Source organism: Acinonyx jubatus, chromosome C2, assembly GCF_027475565.1.
Source record: "Acinonyx jubatus isolate Ajub_Pintada_27869175 chromosome C2, VMU_Ajub_asm_v1.0, whole genome shotgun sequence".
Lineage (NCBI taxonomy): Eukaryota > Metazoa > Chordata > Mammalia > Carnivora > Felidae > Acinonyx > Acinonyx jubatus.
The window spans coordinates 37,924,662-37,947,038 of record NC_069384.1 but is presented as its reverse complement, the minus strand read 5'-3'; the positions used below and the strand labels follow the sequence as shown (position 1 = coordinate 37,947,038).

The 22,377-nt window shown below is 32.7% G+C and overlaps 1 protein-coding gene across 2 annotated transcripts in view; it reads right to left on the bottom strand.

The window, feature by feature from the left end:
- The window catches only part of CADM2 (cell adhesion molecule 2), a 337,826-nt gene extending 328,703 nt beyond the window's left edge, over positions 1 to 9,123 (bottom strand). For both annotated transcript variants that reach the window (XM_027077568.2, XM_027077570.2), the window contains exon 1: positions 9,039 to 9,123. In XM_027077568.2, coding sequence (XP_026933369.2) covers positions 9,039 to 9,108 — 70 coding nt within the window. In that variant the 5' untranslated portion in view covers positions 9,109 to 9,123. The remainder of the gene's footprint in view (positions 1 to 9,038) is intronic.
- Between the last annotated feature and the right edge of the window lie 13,254 nt (positions 9,124 to 22,377).

Genomic DNA, 22,377 nt, shown 5'->3' with positions numbered 1-22,377 from the left:
CACAGCAGCTGTAGAATAAGCAAATACCAATTTTATTAACACAATAGGATGACATGAACCAACTGAATGAATTGAATCCCAGAAGATCCTGCCATATGGATGAGATGTATTTCGATAGAATAAAAAAATAGAACAATGATTTATTTATGACGGAAATGAGGACATAAACTTAAAGTAGCAACACAAACCAATTTCTAATTGCTATACAAAGTTGCAGCCTATTTGGGGCAAATGAGTTATGTTATTCCACATGTCCACAGGAAAGCTAAAACCCTTATTTGCATTTCAAGAATACAGGAGAGACAAGGGGGAGTGAAACCTTATTAAATCAAGAGAAAAATAATATTCTTTTAGAATTGTGAATGGAGTATCTAGAAAGTTTTTCTATCCTGACCTACACTAGTTTGTACTGTGCAACATGAAGAGGGGCAGTTGTATAATAGTAAATAATAAGACAGCCCACAGAACAAATGCATGTCAAAACCCCTATACAGTGAGAAATAAATACCAGAAACCACATTAAATGAAGCTTCAGTTTAAAAACAAGAAAAGTTGTCTACATTTGACCCCCTGAATCATCTTACAATAAAATTTTCATGAATACATTCTTTAACCCTGTTACCCTCTTCTGATTTCAGTATTTCACATTAGTTATGCCTAAAGCTTTTCTAGAACACTACTCATCTTATTGACAAACTAATTACCTCCTCACTTTCCCAAGAGAGAATAAGTGAGGAGTGAGGTTAACATAAGGTGAATGAATGAAAGACCCACATAAAAAGAATTTAAAAAGAATGAGAAACAAGAAGTCTACTGGGAGAATATTTTCCTTGCCAATATACCCCAATAGGTAAGTCCAATTTATTTGTTCCTAATAACAACAGATCAACATTCTACTTTACTCCCATTCTCAGCCCAATCCTATTTGGGTGGGTGAGACCTAGGTAAATATATTTAAATAAATACATAAGATTTAGGTGAATCATAATATTGATAATTTAGTCTGAAATTTTTAGAAGCTTTAATAGATTAAAAGTTAGAACTCAAGAGTCAGTAACTCTGATTTGGAATTGTTGGGTTGCCTCTGAATTTTTGAACTTATTTCTTAACTCTCTGCTTCATTTTCCTTATTTATTCATTCATTCATTCATTCATTTCCCTCATGAAAAAAAAATAAACATGGGGAGCCTGGGTGGCTCAGTCAGTTGTGTCTGAATTCCGCTCAGGTCATGATCTCATGGTCCATAGGTTCGAGCCCCCAGTCAGGTTCTGTGATGATAGCTCGGAGCCTGGAACCTGCTTCAGATTCTGTGTCTCCCTCTCTCTGCCCCTCCCCCACTCATGCTCGGTCTCAAAAATAAACATTAAAAAATTAAAAAAAAATAAAGATAATAACAGGATCTATCTCAAAGATTTTTGTGAGGATTAAATTAGAAAACACATATACAGGAGAACCTGAATAGCTCAGCTAGTTAAGCATCTGAGTCTTGATTTCGGCTCAGGTCATGATCTCATGGTTGTGAGATAAAGCCCCGTGTCAGGTCTGCTTTGTATTTTCCCTCTCTCTCTATCTTTGCTCCTCCCCAGCTCACACTCTGTCTCTCAAAATAAATAAATAAACATTAAAAAAGGAAAACACACATACAATGTTCAATGTAATGTCTGGCACATGGTAAACATTGAAAATATTAGTTATTATAATTGTTATCCACTTTTTTAAAAGTTAAAAAAAGCTTCAGAAATAAATTATAACTTTAAAAACATCATTGCATTATCATATATATCAGTATCTTTGGCAATTTTCCTAGAGAAGTGAGGTGAAGTAGAAGGTAGATGTACCTTCTAAAAGGTACCATCTACATGGGCCTTCTACCCAAACCCCTTAGTGAATCCATTATAGAAACATAACATGCTTTTAAATTCCCTTACAGGTAGTCCCCTATTATCTGCAGGAAATACATCCAGGACCCCAAGTGCATTACTGAAACCATAGATAATACTGAATCCTGTATTTACTATGCTTTTTTCCATACATACCTATGATAAAGGCTAATTTATACATTAGACACAGAGATTAACAATAACAATAAAATAGAACAATATTTATAATAGAACTTATAACCATATACTGTAATAAAAGTTATGTGAATGTGGTCTCCCCCTCTCTCATCATGTCTTATTGTGCTGTGCTCACTCTTCTTGTGATGATGTGAGATGATAAAATGCCTTTATGATGACATAAAATGAAGTCAATGACACAGGTAGCATTAGGCTACTGCTGACCTGACAATAATCAGAAGGAGGGTCATCTGCTTCCATCCAGACTAGGTTGACCGCTGGTAACTGAAACCATGGAATGATGAACTGTGGATTAAGGGGGACTGCTGTATTTCTAACACTCCAAGCATATTTCCTTACATCAGCCTTGTGTGGGATAAATAAATCTAAGCTTCAATAATTGTTTCTTGATAAGTTACTTTTGCTGAAGATTTCGTAGTTGTTATGTAAGAGTTTGAATAATTCTTTATACTTTTAAATTAATATTTTAATGTTTATTCATTTTTGAGAGAGAGAGAGAGAAATAAAGTGTGAGCGAGGGAGGGGCAGAGAGAGAGGAAGACACAGAATCTGAAGCAGGCTTCAGGCTCTGAGCTTTTAGCACAGAGCCTTATGTGAGGCAGGAACTAACAAACCATGAGATCATGACCTGAGCTGAAGTTGGACGCTTAACTGACTGAGCCACCCAGGTGCCCCTAATGCTTATACTTTTATTTTTCCAGTTTTTTAAAAATGTTTATTTATTTTTGAGAGAGAGAAAAACAGAGAGAGAGAGAGATACAGCATGAGTTGGGGAGGGGTAGAGAGAGAGGGAGACAGAATCTAAAGCAAGCTCCAGGCTCTGAGCTTGTCAGCACAGAGCCCGACGCGGGGCTCAAACTCACAAACCGAGAGATCATGACCTGAGACGAAGTCGGATGCTCAACCGACTGAGCCACCCAAGCACCCATTAATTCCTTATACTTTTAAATTTAAAATATAAACATAGCTTCAACAAAAGGAGTTGAGTGATGTTTTCAACAGAAACTATATAAATCTTACTCCTCAGTTTCTTCATATATAATAAAAGCAAGTAATTTTTACATTTTAAGTATTAGATTAATCTCACTGTAACATAATTTCCTTATTTTTTTCTTTTCTTTTGCTATTGGTTGAACTTCTTAAAAAAATAACATTTATTTATTATCAAGAGACAGAGAGAGACAGAGCATGAGCATGGGAGGGACCGAGATAGGGAGACACAGAATCTGAAGCAGTCTCCAGGCTCTGAGTTGTCAGCACAGAGCCCGAAGAGGGGCTCGACCTCACAAACCGCAAGATCGTGGCCTGAGTCGAAGTCGGATGTTTAACCAACTGAGCCACCCAGGCACTCCTGGTTGAACTTCTTCAATGATATCATGTATACACTTTGGATTTTAATATTTAAATGTGAAGAAAGAAAAATTACATATGCCTAAGTGGATCATTTATGTTATATTTTATGTGTTTATTTTAACGTTATAATGAATATAAACATATGAAAGCCACCACGAAGATGACATATAGCAGATTCTCAAAGAGAAGTTTTAGTTTTTGGATTTGTCTTTGACTACATGTTTGTTTTCTCCACAGATATCATTTACATAATAATAGTAATGATGATAACAATAGCTATAGGTAAAATGTACTGTTTATTAGGTGCCATTCCCCAGGTTAACCCCTTTCTATACATTATTCCATAAAGTTTTCACAAGAGTTGAATGTTGCATGAAATTAACCAATTTTCCAGGTGCTCAAATCAGGGTAAGTTGAAAAATTAGGATTGCACTTGTGTCTGTCTGACTACAAAGTGGAATTTCTTAATATATAGTGTATATTTGCAATATACACTGAGCTATAGATACTCCACTGAAGACAATATCTAAAAATACTTTAAAGAAATGTCTCAATGTCAATCTTGTATGTGCCTTTCAATTCACCCTCAAAAGGTATAATATGATGGGAAACTCGGGATACTAAATGTTGTATTTTGATTGAATAGCAGACTTTATATTTACAATATAAATAAATGAATAAATCATTTATTTAATAATATTATGCATGACTATCACTTAAATCCAGTAAATTGAAATGCTGATTCTTCTCTAAACCACATATGTATCTCAATTTAGATTGCTGAGTGTCCTTCATTATCTTTTAATTCTTATGCAAAGTCAGAGTAATTATGTTAATTTTTATTTGAACACTGAAAAATGATTATATGATTAAAGGTAATAGCTAGAAATGGAATAAAATATTATCCCCACTATAACTGTCAAATTCTGAATAAAAAATAAAGCCTAAAAATCAGACTGAAGACAAAAATATATTTATTGGATTAAAACTGTTTAGAAATTTTGTAATATTCTGTAATAATATTAATCACTATGATACATTTGGTCTGTAAGTTTATGATAGAGTGAAATAAAATCCTTTCATGGAAAGAAATTTTAGGAACACTCCAAGGTACCTTTTTCCCTATCTCTAAGTGGCAAAGCATTGGTGATCTTGCTGAAATTTGAGTGTAGGGCATATGAATGCAACTTGGATAGTAAACTGATGTTATATGAATTCACCATGATATATGAATAGAGAATAGATTGTCTAATGTTGAGTATTGAAGCAGGAGACAAATAGAAACTACTCCAGGAAAGCTCTGAGGAATGAATGTTTTGAAGAAGTGGGATCCATGCAAAAGCTACGATCCCCATACCAAAACCAAAACAATCATTTCATCCCCATAAACTTAGGTCCATTTGATAATCGATCAGTTATGGGTACATTAAGGTGGAAGAATTAAGCATGTTTCAAATCATCTAGGAATTTAGGCCAATAGCTGTTCATGAGAAGACATAGTAAACCCCAAAAGTTCAGATTTGAAAAAAAAAAGATGAGATTGTTTTTATATTCAGGTTCAAATGTTCAGCTGGATGATGGCAACATCAGATAGAAGGTTAATAGAAGATCAAGTCTAGAAAAGTGTTAACAAAAATCAACTAAGAACACTTTAGAGGAAGGTGATTATATTAATCTGTTCTCTTGACTGCAAGCAAAAGAAATCTATCTAGAAGCTTAACTACAAGAGAGCTGTGTCATAAACCCAAAGGGCAAGGATAAAATAGAATCCTATATTAGAACAAGGGAACTGGGCACCATAAGGGCACTCTCTTCACTTTCACTCTTTGTACATTCCTGTTTCTCTTTTCTCAAATTTAATTCATCTTCTTACTCAGTCTAGCTACAAAATTCATCCCCACAAAGTATAACAAATCTGATTCCCATTTCTCTTCCTTTTTCTTAACCCCTTTCAGTTTTCCTATTCTCTCCTTCCCCCTTTATCAGTTTTTTTTAAGTTTATTTATTTATTTATTTTTGAGACAGAGAGAGAGAGGCAGAGAGAGAATCCCAAGCAGGCTCTGCACTCTCAGTGCAGATCCCAACACAGGGCTCGAACTTACCAACTGTAAGATCATGACCTGAGCTGAAATCCAGGGTCTGACGCTTAACTGACTGAGCCACCCAGGCACCCTTCTCCCCACCAACCTTTTCCAGTTTTAAGTTTTCAGGAGAGGAATTTATTTGGATCATTTGTCTTTCTCTTAATAGTCAATAGTGGTGAGGGAGATTGGTTGTGGGTACATAATCATCTAGAAAATAGTTGCTTCCTTTATTTTGTAGGAAGTGAAGTTCATCTTCTTGAGGGACTATAGAGAAGTGGACCAATACTGCAACAAGCAATCTCTTGAGGGATCAGAGATATAACCTAAATGAAACCTATATTCCAGAACAAGATAGAAAATGAGAGAGAAAGAAAGGCAAAGAGGAATTAAGAAGAAATGAAATCTATACAGACACACTAAAACCAAGGGAAATAGAAATATATACATATACAGAGAGAGAAGATCAAGATCGATCGATCTATCTATCTATCTATCTATCTATCTATTCAGCAGGAAAAAATTGAGTAATATGAGGATTGGGAGACCACTTTGACCACTAAAGAATAATTAGTGATCTTCAGAATGACAGTTTCTGCACAGATAAGGAAAGGTTTAGTTGCTACAAGATTTGATGGTATTCAGATATGTTTATACTATTGCCCTCAGATACTGATATAATAACCATTATAAAAAAAGGAGTGGGAGAAAATTAGGGTAATTTTCTATGTCATTACTAATAACTGCTAACTGACTCCGTGAACTCTCTTTTAATCTAAACACTCATAAATTGCTGTTTTAAGAGTCTTATTTTAAAATGTTACTGGGAATTTAATGTCAAATTTTCCAGTCTATAGTTTCTGGAATGTAATCCTTTTTCCTTAAAAAAATCAAGACATATTCTTCTTTCCAATATTCCAGAAACTCTCCATATTTGGATCATTCCATAACGATAAATGAATGAGATGCAATCTTCTTCGATACTTCCCTTGGTTCCCTGGGATGTGCTTTGTTTGGGTCAGAAGAAATGAACTATTTTTAAGCAACCAACTGCTCTTGCATTACCTTGGGTTTTATTTTCCTCTTTCCCACATTTTTTTTTCTTTCCTGTTTGAAGACCACTTGCCTTGACACGGAAATTGGACAATAAAAATACTGAGTAGTTCTTTCTGTTATCTCTACATAATATACATCTGTCTCAAACCATCATTAGAAATAAAATTTCAATTTCTACTTGAGGCACAGTTCATTTTAGAAAGTATCATTTTGTGTCTCCATAACACTTGGGAGATGGCAAAAATATAGGCATAGGGTAAACTATGTCCTTAAACCTCCTGTAGTCTTTTACACAGGTGGAGAAAGAAGATTCAAATAAAATAGATAGGTGTAGGACAGTGGGAATGTCTTTCTGAGAAGAACTAAATTGGGCATATAAGTATGTTTGCATTGCAAAATCCTAGCCAGCTTGAATTCTGACCTGATTTGACAGACACTTGTAACATAATTTATGGTTATAATCGTCCAATTAAAAGTTGGTTCCTGTACTTCAGACTTTCTAACCTGTTTATTGTAAATTGAATCATCGCCCATTGTTTTTAAGAATTACCAAGTGACCACAGATGTGATTATGAGAAGAGGTTTTAGGTAATCAAATGCAGTAATGACTCATAATCACACAATTGTCTGTTGCATCATCAAACATATTTTCTTTCACTCTCATAAAAACATAGATTTTCATCAAAAGGTGTCCTCACTATCCTGAAATGGACTGTACTCATTCCTGCTTTCAGTTGTTTACTTATGTTTTCAAATTATTTTTTCCATGTACTACTTTTTTTTTTCTGTATACGCTACCTATCCTTCAAGAATCAGTTCAAGTCCACCCCCCCCACACACACACAGAAAGCATTTTCTGAGAAAGAGTATTTCAACCTCAGTATGTATCTCAATATCTCCTTAACTCCCTTTTCAATTAAATCTATATACTACAATGAATACATTATTATACATTGTTTTTAAATCTTCATTCCTAAAGTTGTACTTCTTAAGCTTTTTTAAATATACATTATGCTTATACATAAACGTGCATTAATTATCAAGTAATTTCTTGAATGCTCTATGAATGTATTTCTTTTGTTCACCACCAGACAGAAAATTACTGTGGCAAGGATTGGCTAATTCTATTAGGATATGTATTGAAACAACATAAGAGGTTATACTGGAGGGTAAAACAAAGGGTTACAATAATTTTGCCACCTTGTCTTTTGTGTCTTCAGTGTTCTATAAAACAAGGATATTGCTAGGAAAATAGTAGTTGCACATTAAATGCTTAGATTTATAAATAGGGAGCAGTTAATACTTCAAAGATGGATCTGTCATAGCATGAAAACTAGCTGTACAATTTGAACGTGGGGGAAGGCAGGGCTGGAGGGAGAGGGATAATAGAAAAGGGGGGCCTGTAGAAGATCTGAATATGGGAAATTACTGAAAAAGACAAAACTACTGGGTTGTTCCTCTTGAGCATACAGGAAGGTATTAGGCAAGGCAATGCTAAACAATGAAGATCCAGAAACTTCTCTACAAAGAGCTGGGTTTGTGAAAAACAAAGGAAACTGGCATTGTTTAAAATACTAGTCTACAAACTGTTTTACATATTTTACTTAACTCTATCATCTCAACAACCTTTTTAAGTTTTTACTGTTATTTCTAACTCTGTAGATGAGGAAACTGAAGATAATAGACATGTGACCAATAAGGTAACTGCAGTTTTGCTCTATAAATGAAAGATATTTGAAAGATAAATGAAGGATAAACCATATATATTTTTCCAGATAAGAAGGTGAAAAAATAAATATATAGATTGCTCTTGAGAATATATAATTGACACATATAAACTATAAACCCATGACAAAGTAGCATACATATATTTGATTTTTTTCAAAACTGTAAAGATGTATTGAGCCAAAAGTCTTTTTCCTGTCAGGGAGATATTCTGGCATTAGACAAGCACATCCTCTCTCATGAAATTATATTTCCAGGATTCTAGCAAATATAAACTTAATGCAACTAGGAAATGGAAGAAAAGTCATAAATACAAATGTACAGTTTATAATATTCACTTTTTAAAGGAAGATAATTTTTTTTCACATAATTCTGTGAATTTTTGCTTTTGAGACATTTGCTATCAGCTTTATTCTCTGGTGTATTTTTTTTTTTTGTATTCACAATTTTATCAAGGAAACTAAGGTCAACAGGCAAATGTTGGTGCGCAAAAGCACTGTATTCCACTAGGAATAAAATTAGAAATAAAACAAGAAAACAAACTCACAATCATGCAAACATAGACATATATCAGAAACTGAATAAGTGAAATAATATTATTTATATTTGTAGGAATTTATGACCGATGTCCATACATGGAACTAGTATTATCACCAACAGAATTGGCTCCATCAGTTGACATGGCTTAGACAACGGACCAGAAAAATGAATCATGGTGAGTCATGCAGAATGACAGGAGCTCACCTTTCATTTTATTCTTTGAAGCAGCCGCTGGTTCCAAGGAAAGATTGCACAAGAAGAAGAAAACAAACATGTTAGATATTAGAGTATCAGGTAAGAAAAATAGATGTTATTCCTATTAAAGTTTAAAAGGGTAATATTTATGATTACATAATCAACACACTTTAGACGAATAGAATCGATAATTAAGAAAGTGATAATTGGTTATATTTTGTTAGTATATGGTTAAAGTCTTTGAATAAGAAAGAGTAGGATAGATAAGAGATATATAGTGCAAATACCAAACATCGTTAAGGCACTAAATTCATTTTAAGGACTGTATGTATATGTTTTCTTTCTATATGTCCTTCCTAACTCAACTTCAGTTAATTCAATTAAAGAAATACACACATATAGTTTAAACATATTTTGTATTATTTAACGGTTAAAATATAACCCATAAACTCCCCTGCATTTATTGAGGGCTTACTAAATGTCAGGCACTGAGATTGAGTGCTTTCCATATTTCCGCCCCTTAATAATGACAATTTCAAGAAGTAAGTTTTGTTATTACTGATTGACTCACGGATGTGGAAACTGAGACTTAGAAAAGTCAAATTAGGAGCACCAGGGTGGCTCAGTCGGTTAAGCTTCAGACTTCGGCTCAGGTCATGATCTCTCGGTTTCTGAGTTCGAGCCCCGCATCTGGCTATGTGCTGACAGCTCAGAGCCTGGAGCTTGCTTCATATTCTCTGTCTCCCCCTCTGTCTGCCCTTCTCATGCTCATGCTCTGTTTCTCTCTGTCTCTCAATAATAAATAAACGTTATTTTTTTTTTAAGTCAAATTACTTGCTGACTGTGAAACAGCTGGAAAGAAGCAAGTTTGGGATTTGATCCTGAATGTGTCTGCTTTCCAAATCTGTGATCTAAGAATGGGGTTTAAGGCACTGAGTCACTGACTGAACTGCAAATATCAGGTCTACAAAGCCAAATCAAAATTGCATGATTCATTAGATTTCAGTTATTTGGAACTTGGTTGACCACATAGCTATAAAAGGAGAAAACTCTATTACTTTAAATGGCATCATTCCCATTAAGGAGTAGAAATTTCAATTTACTTATACCTAGTGGTAAACACTATCTGGGGCAGAAGTAAACTTAATGAGGAAATTAGAAGCGTTATACAGGAGAGTTCTTTTTTTTTAACTTTTTATTTTTATTTATTTATTTATTTTAAATATATGAAATTTATTGTCAAATTGGTTTCCATACAACACCCAGTGCTCATCCCAAAAGGTGCCCTCCTCAATACTCATCACCCACCTTCCCCTCCCTCCCACCCCCCATCAGCCCTCAGTTTGTTCTCAGTTTTTAAGAGTCTCTTATGCTTTGGCTCTCTCCCACTCTAAGGAAGACTTCTAGACACAATGCATAATCAAATACCTCTAAATAGTTTGCTATTGTTAGAAAAATAAAATTTGAAATTCTTATTATAAAAGCTAATATAAAAGCTAAAAACCTATATATTTTGCATATTTTGTTTCCCCAAACAGGATCATACACATTACTTTGCAGTCAGCTTTCCTTCACATCCTCCAAGTTAACTCATTGTCTTCTAACTCACTATTTTAATAGTTACATGTTTTTCAATAGTCTATATGAATGTGACACTTTTTGCCTATTGATAAATAGTGGGGTCATTTGTAGAATTTTTTTTTTCCTCCTACTAACATTATCGCAATGCACATCCTGTGTCATATGCCTAATATATTGTGGTGGTGTTTTGTTTCTCTAGGACAGCTTTGCAGGCTATTTTCATATTTCTATTTAGATGATAAAACACTGACAAAGATGAAGATCTTAAATATTACAGATGGAAGAGTTGGGATTATTTGGAAAGGAAATACTCAAATATATTTAATGCTCTAAAATAAGAAACCAGAAAGAGGGGAAAAAATAGACAAAGAAAACTACAGAATATAGTGTTCGAAACAAACGAACTTTTCTTACTATTTTTTTCAATTAAATTTAGTTTTTAGTTTCTTGGTAGATGTTTAGTAGATATCAGACTTCTAATCATTATTTTCCTCTTTTGTATTGTTTTTAATACTACACAAAGCTGAAACGCATGGTTAGAATATGCAAAATATTATCTGCCTCAATTTCAAAGAAAATATTTCAGTGCGTCAGTGTATATTGATTTGTTCATGGGAAGAGAAATTTTTCTTCAAATTCAAATTTATCACTTAAAAATTTTAGCATGAATTCAAGGAAAACTTACCTAAAACACTTAGAAATATTTGAGACAATCGGTATTTAATATGTAACAGATACAACCCATATTTCATAAAAATTCATATTAAATTAGGTAAAGATAAAGAAATAAAAATAGAGAAGGTAAATCTTTACATTTCTCGTGGAATGGAGGTGATTAATTGAAAGTTCTCAAACATTGCATGAAGGCAGATGATTGTATTCTTAAATTACAGGGTAGAAACCAACATAGAATAGAAAGGAAAACAAAAGCTCTCTGCCTGTTTCTGTGTGTTCAGGCAGCTAATACTAGACTAGGCTGGTTAATATAATTGGAAAGAGGCCAGGCTACCAGGCTTCTTAGCCCAATTATAATTCTCTGCATATTCAATAAAAGAAGCCAAGATGACAGCAATACTGTCATAAATGTCATGTTCAATACTTGTAAGATTTTCCATTGTCAGCATAGCCCAATTATAAGTCAATTGTAAAGTGCACATTGCACACCACCCAAAAGGGATGAAAATTATCTTAAAAATGCAATTTTAACATTCACAGTTAAAACAAAAAGAAAGGAAATAAAGGTACTTTGACCAGAGAAAAGTTTTAGAGATGATATCAATAATTCTTCACATTTATACTAAAAGCAGTCATTTGTAACTGTAACATTACAGTTGTTTGTACTATTTTTTCAGAGATTATTATAGTATTAAATTTGTAACTGCTAAAAATTACATGAATAATGTGAAAACTTGTGCTTTTGAAGAAAATTGTGAATAATAATAGAATTATCATAGCTAGTTACTGTGATTGTATCATAGCTAGTTACATATGATTGCTGAGTAGTTAATGAATATTAGGCATTATATTAGTAAGAGTTACCTCTAAAAACTCCAATACAAATGATCAAAAAGTAAAAATAAATCAGTTGGTTATGTTAACAATTTGCTCATTGAATTCGTTGATTTTCTATTTGAAAGTTATCACTAACAATTTTGTGAAGAATTTTGTGAATCTAAGAGAGTGTTTCTCACAATAAAGTACAAGAACTATAAATACGGCATGCGGACATTCTCAGGGGAGAATAGAAGAATTTTACCTACCTCAAAATTGATATAACCTAGTCACATTTTCTTTTAATTCCTACTTCTTATTTTAAGATCTACTGTCATAACAAAAGAGTGATATATTTTATTAGTATCTGCAATGTATAAATAGTGTTGAACATATGGAATTTGTGGTTACCTTTAGAAAGGCTTGCTGAAAAATTATTTAGCAATGAAACAGTAAATAGCAAAGATATTACTGGTATTTATTCACAAGGAGCAAATGCTAAAGCAGTATGGAGCTTTTCATTTTAAGACTATGTAGATTTTTTCAAAATACTTTGATATTTTTAGCCTAGTGTTTTGTATTCTTCCTTTCATAAGCAAATCTATATATAAAGCATCATTGTTTCTTAATATGGAAATCATGAAGTTAGAAAGTGTTTAGACTTTCCAAGGAGACAGAAGTTACTGACATCTATGACTTCATATTCAGATATAGTAGATGTTTCCCTTGCACCAAATTTCTACAATGAAACAAAAATAAATAAATAAACAAAACTTATTGCCAATGATAGATAATGTATAATATAATTTTTTAAATATGAAAAAGTTACTCATGTATATGTGTACATTGTAAAAATGAAAGAGAATACACTATCACTACTTTCTAGAAGAAATACAATGAAACTAAGAGATCCAAAATATTACACTGAGATCCACAGAGGATAATTTTTTTTCTAGGTCACAAAGCCATTCACAAATTTATAACCAAAATACCAGGCACATATGTTAAAATCTGCTACATGAAAATGCAATCATTAGATATAGCACAGCATTGTAGTGCTAACCAATGCCAGATGAGTTTGATATCTTTTTACAAAGAAGGATATCATGCTGATTTGAAAAGGGGAAGGAAGTAGTAGGACATTTATTTTATCAGATGTTTGCCACATTATTACAGTCTTTCAAGACGTGGAAATTAAACTAATTGCATTTCAGGTCTAGATAACCACGTACTTTACCCCTTTTCTCATTTTTCTCCCACCATCAAACACAAAACTAAACACATTATTTCACTAATCACTTGAAGCTTATTTAAAATAACGTGTTTCTTAGCTATCAACTAACATGGTCTAAACATTAGCATTTCCCTATAAAGCTCATTAAAATGTGAAGATTTGAAAATGTGTGACAGAACCTAATCTCTTTCACAAGTTTTTCTTTCTCAACAACACAAATTTTACAGTGGGAAACAAGTATAAAAAATGACGTTTGAGAAAGAAATGTTCGTGAAAGAAGTTATACACCAAAGTAACCAAATATTTGATGGGTGGAAATTTCTCTTCATACAAATACGCCAGTCACTGAGTAAAGAGGAAATAATAGAATTTGAAAACCACCATTCTGTAGTTCCTAACAAGTTCTCATATGTAGGTAGCAACCACCATTCATGCTATCAACACTAAAGGGAGACTACTGGGCATTACATACCTTTCCCATGGAAAAGGACACAATACCATTTGAAAAGTTTTGTTTTGTTTTGTTTTGTTTTGTTTTGTTTTGTTTTGTTTTTGCCAGAATAATTAAATTTGGATGGGATCATGCCTCTACAGTGAACTTTCAATGTACAATAAAAACAGGGGACAAAAAAATACATCAAGTCAATGTAATTAGTCAAATCTTGTATATTGGGAACCACACAGAGGCAATTTTGGCGTTTGGTGCCTTCAGCAAATAGATTTCAGGGGGAAAATGAGAAAAAAAAATAGAAGGGGAATCTAAGGGACATACCAAAACAATTGCCATGTGCAAACTACTTTGGGTCTGATGAGCACTGGATATTTTATGATACTAAGGAGTTATATTAATATTTAGGTGGGATATACGATTTGACTATTTTTTAAGTCATTATATTTTTATAAAAGTAAACATCTATAAAAAGATGATCTATTGCCAGGGATTCTTTACAAAGTAATCTTGGAATGCATGTTCCTTATTATATTTTCTCTTTATTGATTAGTAATATGATTGAAATTTCTGATAATAAAAAAACTTTAAAATCTTTATTCAATTAAACATCTAAGCTTATTTCTGTTTTAAATATTACCTTTTTTCTACATGACTTTTCTTATAAGATGATTAAATATAATAGTGTATATAAAACAGTAAAGTATTGACTGTATATTTTTTATATTTAAATGTGGTCAATTTGTCACGTGAGTAAATTATTTATGTTTTGTGTAAGGCTAACAGGCACCATTGAAATAATTTTGGTTTATGAAATTTAGACTTTAAAATGTAGGACACATTAATTTCCTCTATGAACTAATCATTTGACTTCTGAATTAATTGTATGTATCAAAATAACTGTTATTTTGTATTAAGAATTTTTTCTTTCTGTTTCCATGCTTCTAGCACTGATAGTTTACATATAAGATATTTACACTACCTTATTCTATATTTATTTCTTTTGCTCTCAAGAATCTCTTTAAGTTTCATGAGTCACTACCAATTTATAAATCTCTTTTTCTTATGCTATATTCCATACTTCCCTGTAGGCTTATGACTTTCACTGTGATAGGAATAGGGATAAGTTTTCAAGACTTTGTAAAAAATTGGACTCAAACTCATGCCCGTAGAAGAGACTATAACATAAATGCAAACCCTTAGATGTATCAGTCATATATTATTATGAAAGCTTTGAGGCACTACCAGAATAAAAGGTTCTCAATAAATAAAGTACATGACTATCCTTTGAAGTTATATTTTATATCTATGTTACTAACCCAGGAAGCTATTTTATATTATCCTGAATCTATTACTGGAATAAAATATAGTGTTGAAGATTAGTCTCATATTATTCCCTCAGTGTCTAATTTTAATGGATAAACTTAATATTCATCGTTCAGATTGTTCATTGCATGGACACTATTAGATTTAAGAAATGTTTTATAAAGAAATACTAAGAAAACTAATCCCCAACATCAATGAGATTGATTGCATTTCCTATTTTCTAGATATCATATTTTCAGTTTTTTCTACTACTCTAATTAGAATTTTTACTCATAATTCAACTAAAATATATTCTATTTTACTAATTTAAACATATGCAAAGTAAGTGATTCTTTTATGCCTATAAATACTGATGGCAAAATTGTAAAGCAACTACATACATATGCTTATTTGAATACTTTCTGAGCCACCAAAATTCTCGAGTTGTCATATATAACCATTAATAAGGCAGAAGGCAATGTGAGATAATTATATGACATAAATATCCTCTATTGTGTATATACATGTATATGTGTACATGTGCATACATAGAATATAATATTATGTAATAATTTTGCATAATCATATGCACATAAAACAGTTTATTCAGTTCATATTATACTATCATAATTATTACTTTTATTTTTATCTAGGAAGAATCATTGCTGGACTCCATATTAATGTTAAGAATGGATTTCATGTTGTATGGAAACCAATTTGACAACAAATTTCATATATTAAAAAAAAAGAATAGTTTTCAGTTAGAGAATCCAAGCATCTTCTAGTCAGCACATTTATTGACTTACAACAGTTTTGCAATTATTATAATGGATGACTGGTATTCACTGATGTAAAATAAGAGAATCAATACTACCTGGGGCTTATACTGAGTACAACAGTTTTCAGCTTCAGCTTAGGGACAACAGTGAAAAAAGATGGGTCAAGGGGCAGAAACAGAAAAGATGTTTAACAAAAAAATAAGATATTTTTTTGAGAAAATGTATAAATAGAGAGAGATGTGAAACCAGAACCATGTGGTGATATGCCTATAGCATTCCAGCAAATAATTATGAAGTGAACATAGAATCTCTGTTTCCTAACTCTTAATTGCTAGAATATAGGCTAATTCTGGAAGAGCTGTGTAAATGGAAAATGTGCTTGGAAATAATTTAAGGGAATCTGTCTAATCTGCTTCAGCATAGGTTAGGTAACTTGTTTAATTCCCAGGGGATCCAAAAGCAATCGCTTTGGTGTGACTGGCAAAGTCAAGCTCCTCCATGCATGAGCATGTGATCAAGAAATACTTGGTTTTGTCCTCTACTGGATCACCCCAATGAGGAGCTCCAGCAAGGTGAAAAATGACTTCCAGAATTTTGTGCACAGCCACTGCTGCTTCTCTGATCTCATCCTGAGTTACACTTCAGATGGGGTCATGAGTCCCTGAAATTGAGTCATTGACACTAAAAGAGCTCAGACCCAGGATACACATTTAACATACATTCAGTATTTAAGGCATGCTAATTTAAGCAGTACATAGTTGCCTATTTACAGTAGTACATCCCTCCATAAACCAAATGCAGAGAATATGATCAAGTGAAGAGTGTTATGCTAAGTGAAATAAGTCATACAGAGAAAGACAGATACCATATGTTTTCACTCTTATGTGGATCCTGAGAAACTTAACAGAAGACCATGGGGAAGGGAAGGAACAAAAAAGTTAGAGAGGGAGGGAGGCAAACCATAAGAGACTCTTAAAAACTGAGAATAAACTGAGGGTTGATGGCGGCGTGGGAGGGAGGGGAAAGTGGGTGATGGGCATTGAGGAGGGCACCTGTTGGGATGAGCACTGGGTGTTGTATGACAATAAATTTCATATTAAAAAAATTAAAAAAATAGAAATGTCATTTCCAAGTTCTTTAGAATTGATCTCCAGTAGTTTTCACTATAATTTAATATAATCAAGTCTTTCTGACACATCAATACTATTTTAGTTACATTCTTAATAAGTGACAGGAAAATAAATCACATTATTGAATCAATTGTAAGTAGGTGGATAAATACTGGGCTGTTAATATTTGATTACAGTGGGTCTTATGGAGAACCTCAGTGTCATCTTCTTTTCCTATGTTTCTCTGGCTTTGTCTTCTATTTAACATTTATTTTATATTGATATAGTCAGGGATTTTTGTATAATTTATTTTCCAGAAAATTTTCATTACCTGCTATCTAACACTCTGGGTCCATAAATAATACTATTTTTCCTTGACTGATATAGGAATGTTAATCATAACATGAATTTTAGGGTGTACATTGTGGTTTGGGAGATATTAACTTTTTATGTAAGGCATGAAAACAGATGATGAGCAATTGAGAATATATTATTACTATATCTAAACTTGAAATCCACAAAGCATTTTGTGGATTTCTCAGAGATATGATCTCAGGCATTTCTGAGATATAAGGGTCTCACAATTCTATTGTAAGACAAACAAAAAAAGTACATTAAATGCACCATAACCTGGCCCAGCTTGAGGACATTAGAATTTTTTAAAAGATATTTTTAAAGTTATTTTAGAAGTATTATATAAATGAATTAAAAAACAACACGACCTAGATTTCTGTATCAAACATAGTCTTAATAAACATGGGCAGCAATTGAAAAAAGAAAAACACTAATATGGTCTGGGCTATCCATATTTTTCAACACAGTCAAATATTCTCTGAATGGAGTATTATAACTGACCTTATTTAAATATTTGGAAGAAACGAACTTCCAAATATAGTTTATCTTAATTGGTAAAATGTCAATAGGTAGCCTTAATTCAGTCACAGGAACTTTTTCTGTCATACATCCTGACTTTCACTACCTAGGAACTGGTTCCTCTTATCTATGGAACAATAATACAACTAACCAATAAAGAAAATGTTCTTGTCATGATGCTATTTTTCATTATTTCACAAACTGTTTTTTCTTTAACTTTTTAATGTTTTATTTATTTTGAGAGAAAGAGAGAGAGAGACAGAGCGTGAGCAGGAGAGGCGTAGAGAGAGAGGGAGACAGAATTTGAAGCAGGCTCCAGTCTCTGAGCTGTCAGCACAGAGCCTGATGCAGGGCTTGAACCCATGAACTGCGAGATCATGACCTGAGTTGAAGCTGGACGCTTAATCGGCTGAGCCACCCAGGCGTCCCTTTCACAAACTATGTTATACATACATATTAATAAACATGTTGAGAAGTCCCAGCATTTTACAAGAAAATATATTTTAGAGAAAAGATAAAGTCAGTTCTCAGGATTTTTAAACAAACTATAAATAAATTTATTCAGGTTGTTTGCATTTGAATCCACTGTTAAACCTAAAATCCCACCTGGGATGATTTCAGAGAATCAGAGAATCTCAGAGTTGGAAGAGACCATTAAAGGTTATCTGGTCTAATCTCCCTCTCAGCGTTGATTATCAAATAACGTGCACTCTAAATACAGGGAAAGATAGATATTCGGCAACATAAACTGCAACTGTCCGTTAATTTTAAAACTCTAAAGCATTACTTAAAAATTCAAATGAGCAAATTGTAATTAAGTGTTGTGATTCATTCTCTGAAACTAGTTCTGAACATGACACTCCCCTGTGCCAGTTGAAAGCCAATAGACGACCCCTAACAGGATGCTTTTCCTAAAGTGTAACCAGTATTAAACTGTCCATAATAATTCAAGTTGAGTAATAATTTTGAAGTTATAGTCCTTAATAAAAACTGGAAACAATACAAGACATACCCATTGTTCCATTGAAGAGATGCAGTTTGGCGGTTAGTCAAGTGAAGATAATCTAACACTCATTTATTGAACATGTCCTATAAATTACAGGGATAATGTTGCTCTGGAACAAAACTGTGATTACTACAAGATCCCTGTCCTCAGAGACCTTATCTTCTAGAAAAGGAAACAAATGCATAATTTGTTTTGAACAGTAGTTCAAAAGAAATGGAAGTGTAAAACTAGGCGAGGGATTAAGTTCAGAAAAATTAATTCACCAGCTAAACAAAGCTGGTTGGAAAGCTGGTTGGGAATCCGGAACAAGAGAAGAGGGAGGTCCTTCCAGGCAGCTGCATCAGTGCATAGGTATGGATGAAAGAAGGATCATGGTGTTGAAGGAAGGAGAGCTTTGAGCTTGCTCTGCTCTGGAGCCTGGTTAGAAATGTGTTCTGTTGATGTAATCTATCCACTTGTATTTATAATCTATGTGAACTGCTTTATATTATGCTTACTCCATCTTTCCTTTTACTAGATTCAATGGTGGGTGGCTTGAGGAAAAGATGGGCATCAGATTCCATTTCTTGAGAGATTTACTAGACTACTCAGGTAATACACTTTTCAGGCTACATAGAACAAAACATTTAAAGGAAGTGTTCCTATGCAGACAGGCACTTCAGCGAACACTGGAGCTGGCAACACAACTATGACGACTCCTCCTTAGAACCTCATAAAACCTCCTCTTCAAAGAGATTTATGAATAATGTGAACTAAATAATTCATGGGATTGCAGATGCTGGTCCAAATAGCCTCTTCTTTTTCAAGGTTTCAGTTTGTAGAATTGTGATCAAAAGCCTTCATCAGTCATGAGAGTTGCATTTGTCCTCACTCCAAACAAACCATATTTGCATGTGAATGTTTTTCATTGAAATGAGATATATAATATGCCAGCCAAGGCCCAACTAAAAGGCATTTTATGCCATTTAAATTCAGTCAAATTAAAGGCTGAATGCAACCTAAAAGGTCTACTCTCAGAACAGTAATTTGACACATCATAAATAAGAACCATTTTTTGTTAGCGTAGGTTCAGCACTTGTCAGAATATTGTACACAGCCATATTAACAAAGTGCCGCCTCTTAGGGAGAAATAAACTATAAGAAAAACCTTGTATGTAAAGCGGCAAAACACACAAAGAATGTAATGTAGTGTCACTGGTTCAAAGTTGACATTTTTCTCTGACATTTACAGAAGAGGATAGATAACATTTTAACCCACTTGAATGCCAAAAGAAATTGTCAAAAATAACTTTTTTGTTTCAAATTTAAACTAAAAATTATGTTTAGGAACAGGTGAAAATATTGATTGCCACTTAATTCAGAATAAGTGGCTTTAACTCATCAACTTAATTCTTGGTCTTGGATAGTGAGAACTGGAATGATTGATGAAATTATAAACTAAAAAGCCAAAACTGAGTTGAAAAATATCAAATGTTTGGAACTGTTATAATACTCTTGTAAAGACCTCAATGATGTGGAGACCTAATTTTTTACTAAAGATTATGAACAGACGTTATAACAAATTTTCTAGTTCTCATTGACTGAAAGAAAATATCACTGAGTTACACACGTTGAGAGGTTTTTACGTGAAAATTGATAATTGTATGAGACAAAAGGCTAGAATCCAAAGGCTAGAGAGAGCTGTCAAAGAAGAATACACAGGAATTCTCATAATTTAAAGTGTCCCACACATTCAACCTTATTTTTTTTTTAATTTCCCCATAGAAAACTTGTGTATATTTTGGTCACCATCTATCCAATCTGCTTCTGAAAACATTAAGTTCACTGTCATTTGAGCCCTCAGTAACATTAAAAAAAATTAAAGATTGTATTGCACATTGAATTATCATCATTATGGCTGTAAAAATTAACTTTATTTATTTTTGTACCGCATCTTTATATGTACTAAAAAGATTTGAGATGTTTATAGTATAGAGAGTGTATGATATCCCAGGTACTGTACAGAAAAATTTTCTTGACATTAGATATCAGTACCCAAACTCTGTTCACATCTTCAAATCAAATATCTGAAATTCTAAAAGCAGAAAATAACTATAATCTCACCCTTCTGTTCTACCAAAAAGTAATAACAGCCCTAAATTTTAGGAAAGTATTTACCCAAGTCCTCCTGTAGTAAAATATCAAGCTTTCCAAAATACCCTTCATATGTAATTATGGTGATTCTTATGATATATCTCACATGGGTGGGGAGTGTTGGCAAGTAAGAGGAAAATCTGGATTACTGATATTTTAACTCTAATTCTTTTTAAATGCATGCAGTTTTGAAAAATTAAGAATGAAAGAATTCATATTCTTTAAAAGGCAAATCATGCTGATAAATTGTTTTAAAAATGCTAAGGTAAAGGAAGTTGTATTTTTCTTGGTAAATATTGTGGGAAAGTATAGATGTTTAGGTGTTTCCAAGAGATAAACATGAGGTGCTCTTATATGACTGTATACGGTTAAATTCATCTATACAATCTCAAAATGTGTCTTACTGTTTTCTGGGCATATGAACTTTACAATGTAGATGTGATTCTTCAGGTTAAAAAAAGCACGATTAGGTAAGAAAGATCTCAAATAACAAAGTAATACAGGTATATAATAAGAATAATGACTTTTACCTCCATGGAAATATCTTAACTACATCAACTATACTCGTCAATGCTTATTTTACAATAAAACTATATAAAGACAAAGTCTTCCTGGGGGGAAAAATGGTACTCTATAGAAGGAAATGTATAAAATCTAAGACATTTCCCTGGACACATCAGTTCTAAATCACAGCTACAGAGATCTAGCAATTCCGCAAAGTCTTTCAATGATTATTTTGTCATTTTACAGGTAAATATTTGGTAAGTTAACCAATTTACCAAATAATAGAGTAAGTAAATATTAATATAAAGTATATAAAATATAAATTAAACCTGTAAATTATATCAAATATCAAATATACCTATACTTATATAAATATACATTTAAATATATATATATATAATTATAGCTGTGACATTCTATAAATGAATACCCACTAGAATATATTGGATATGAAAATTATCAAGCCACTTTTATTTTGTTCTGATTTATCAAATAATATATAAATTTAATATGTTTAGAATTTTCATCATGACAATAAAAGACAAATAAGCAAGGTTTTTTTTGTGTGTGTGTGATGACCTAGATTTTCTTCCCTCCCTATACCAACTTGTGAATTGCTTATTCAGCTATTGAGAAATGTATATATTTTTCATATTTCTGTAATAGATGTCGTCAAGTCTGAAGCCAATGCATTCATATGTAAATAATCATCATAAACAAGTCAATACAAGGAAAATATCTATTATGCTAGGGAAATTAGGACAATTCTGATGCAAAGGTACTGCCTTTATAGAAAACAACAAGGAATGGCTTGTGGCAGAAAACACAATATATCAGTGGGAATGTGAATGCTAATGAGAGAATGCCAAGGGATGGAGATACTGC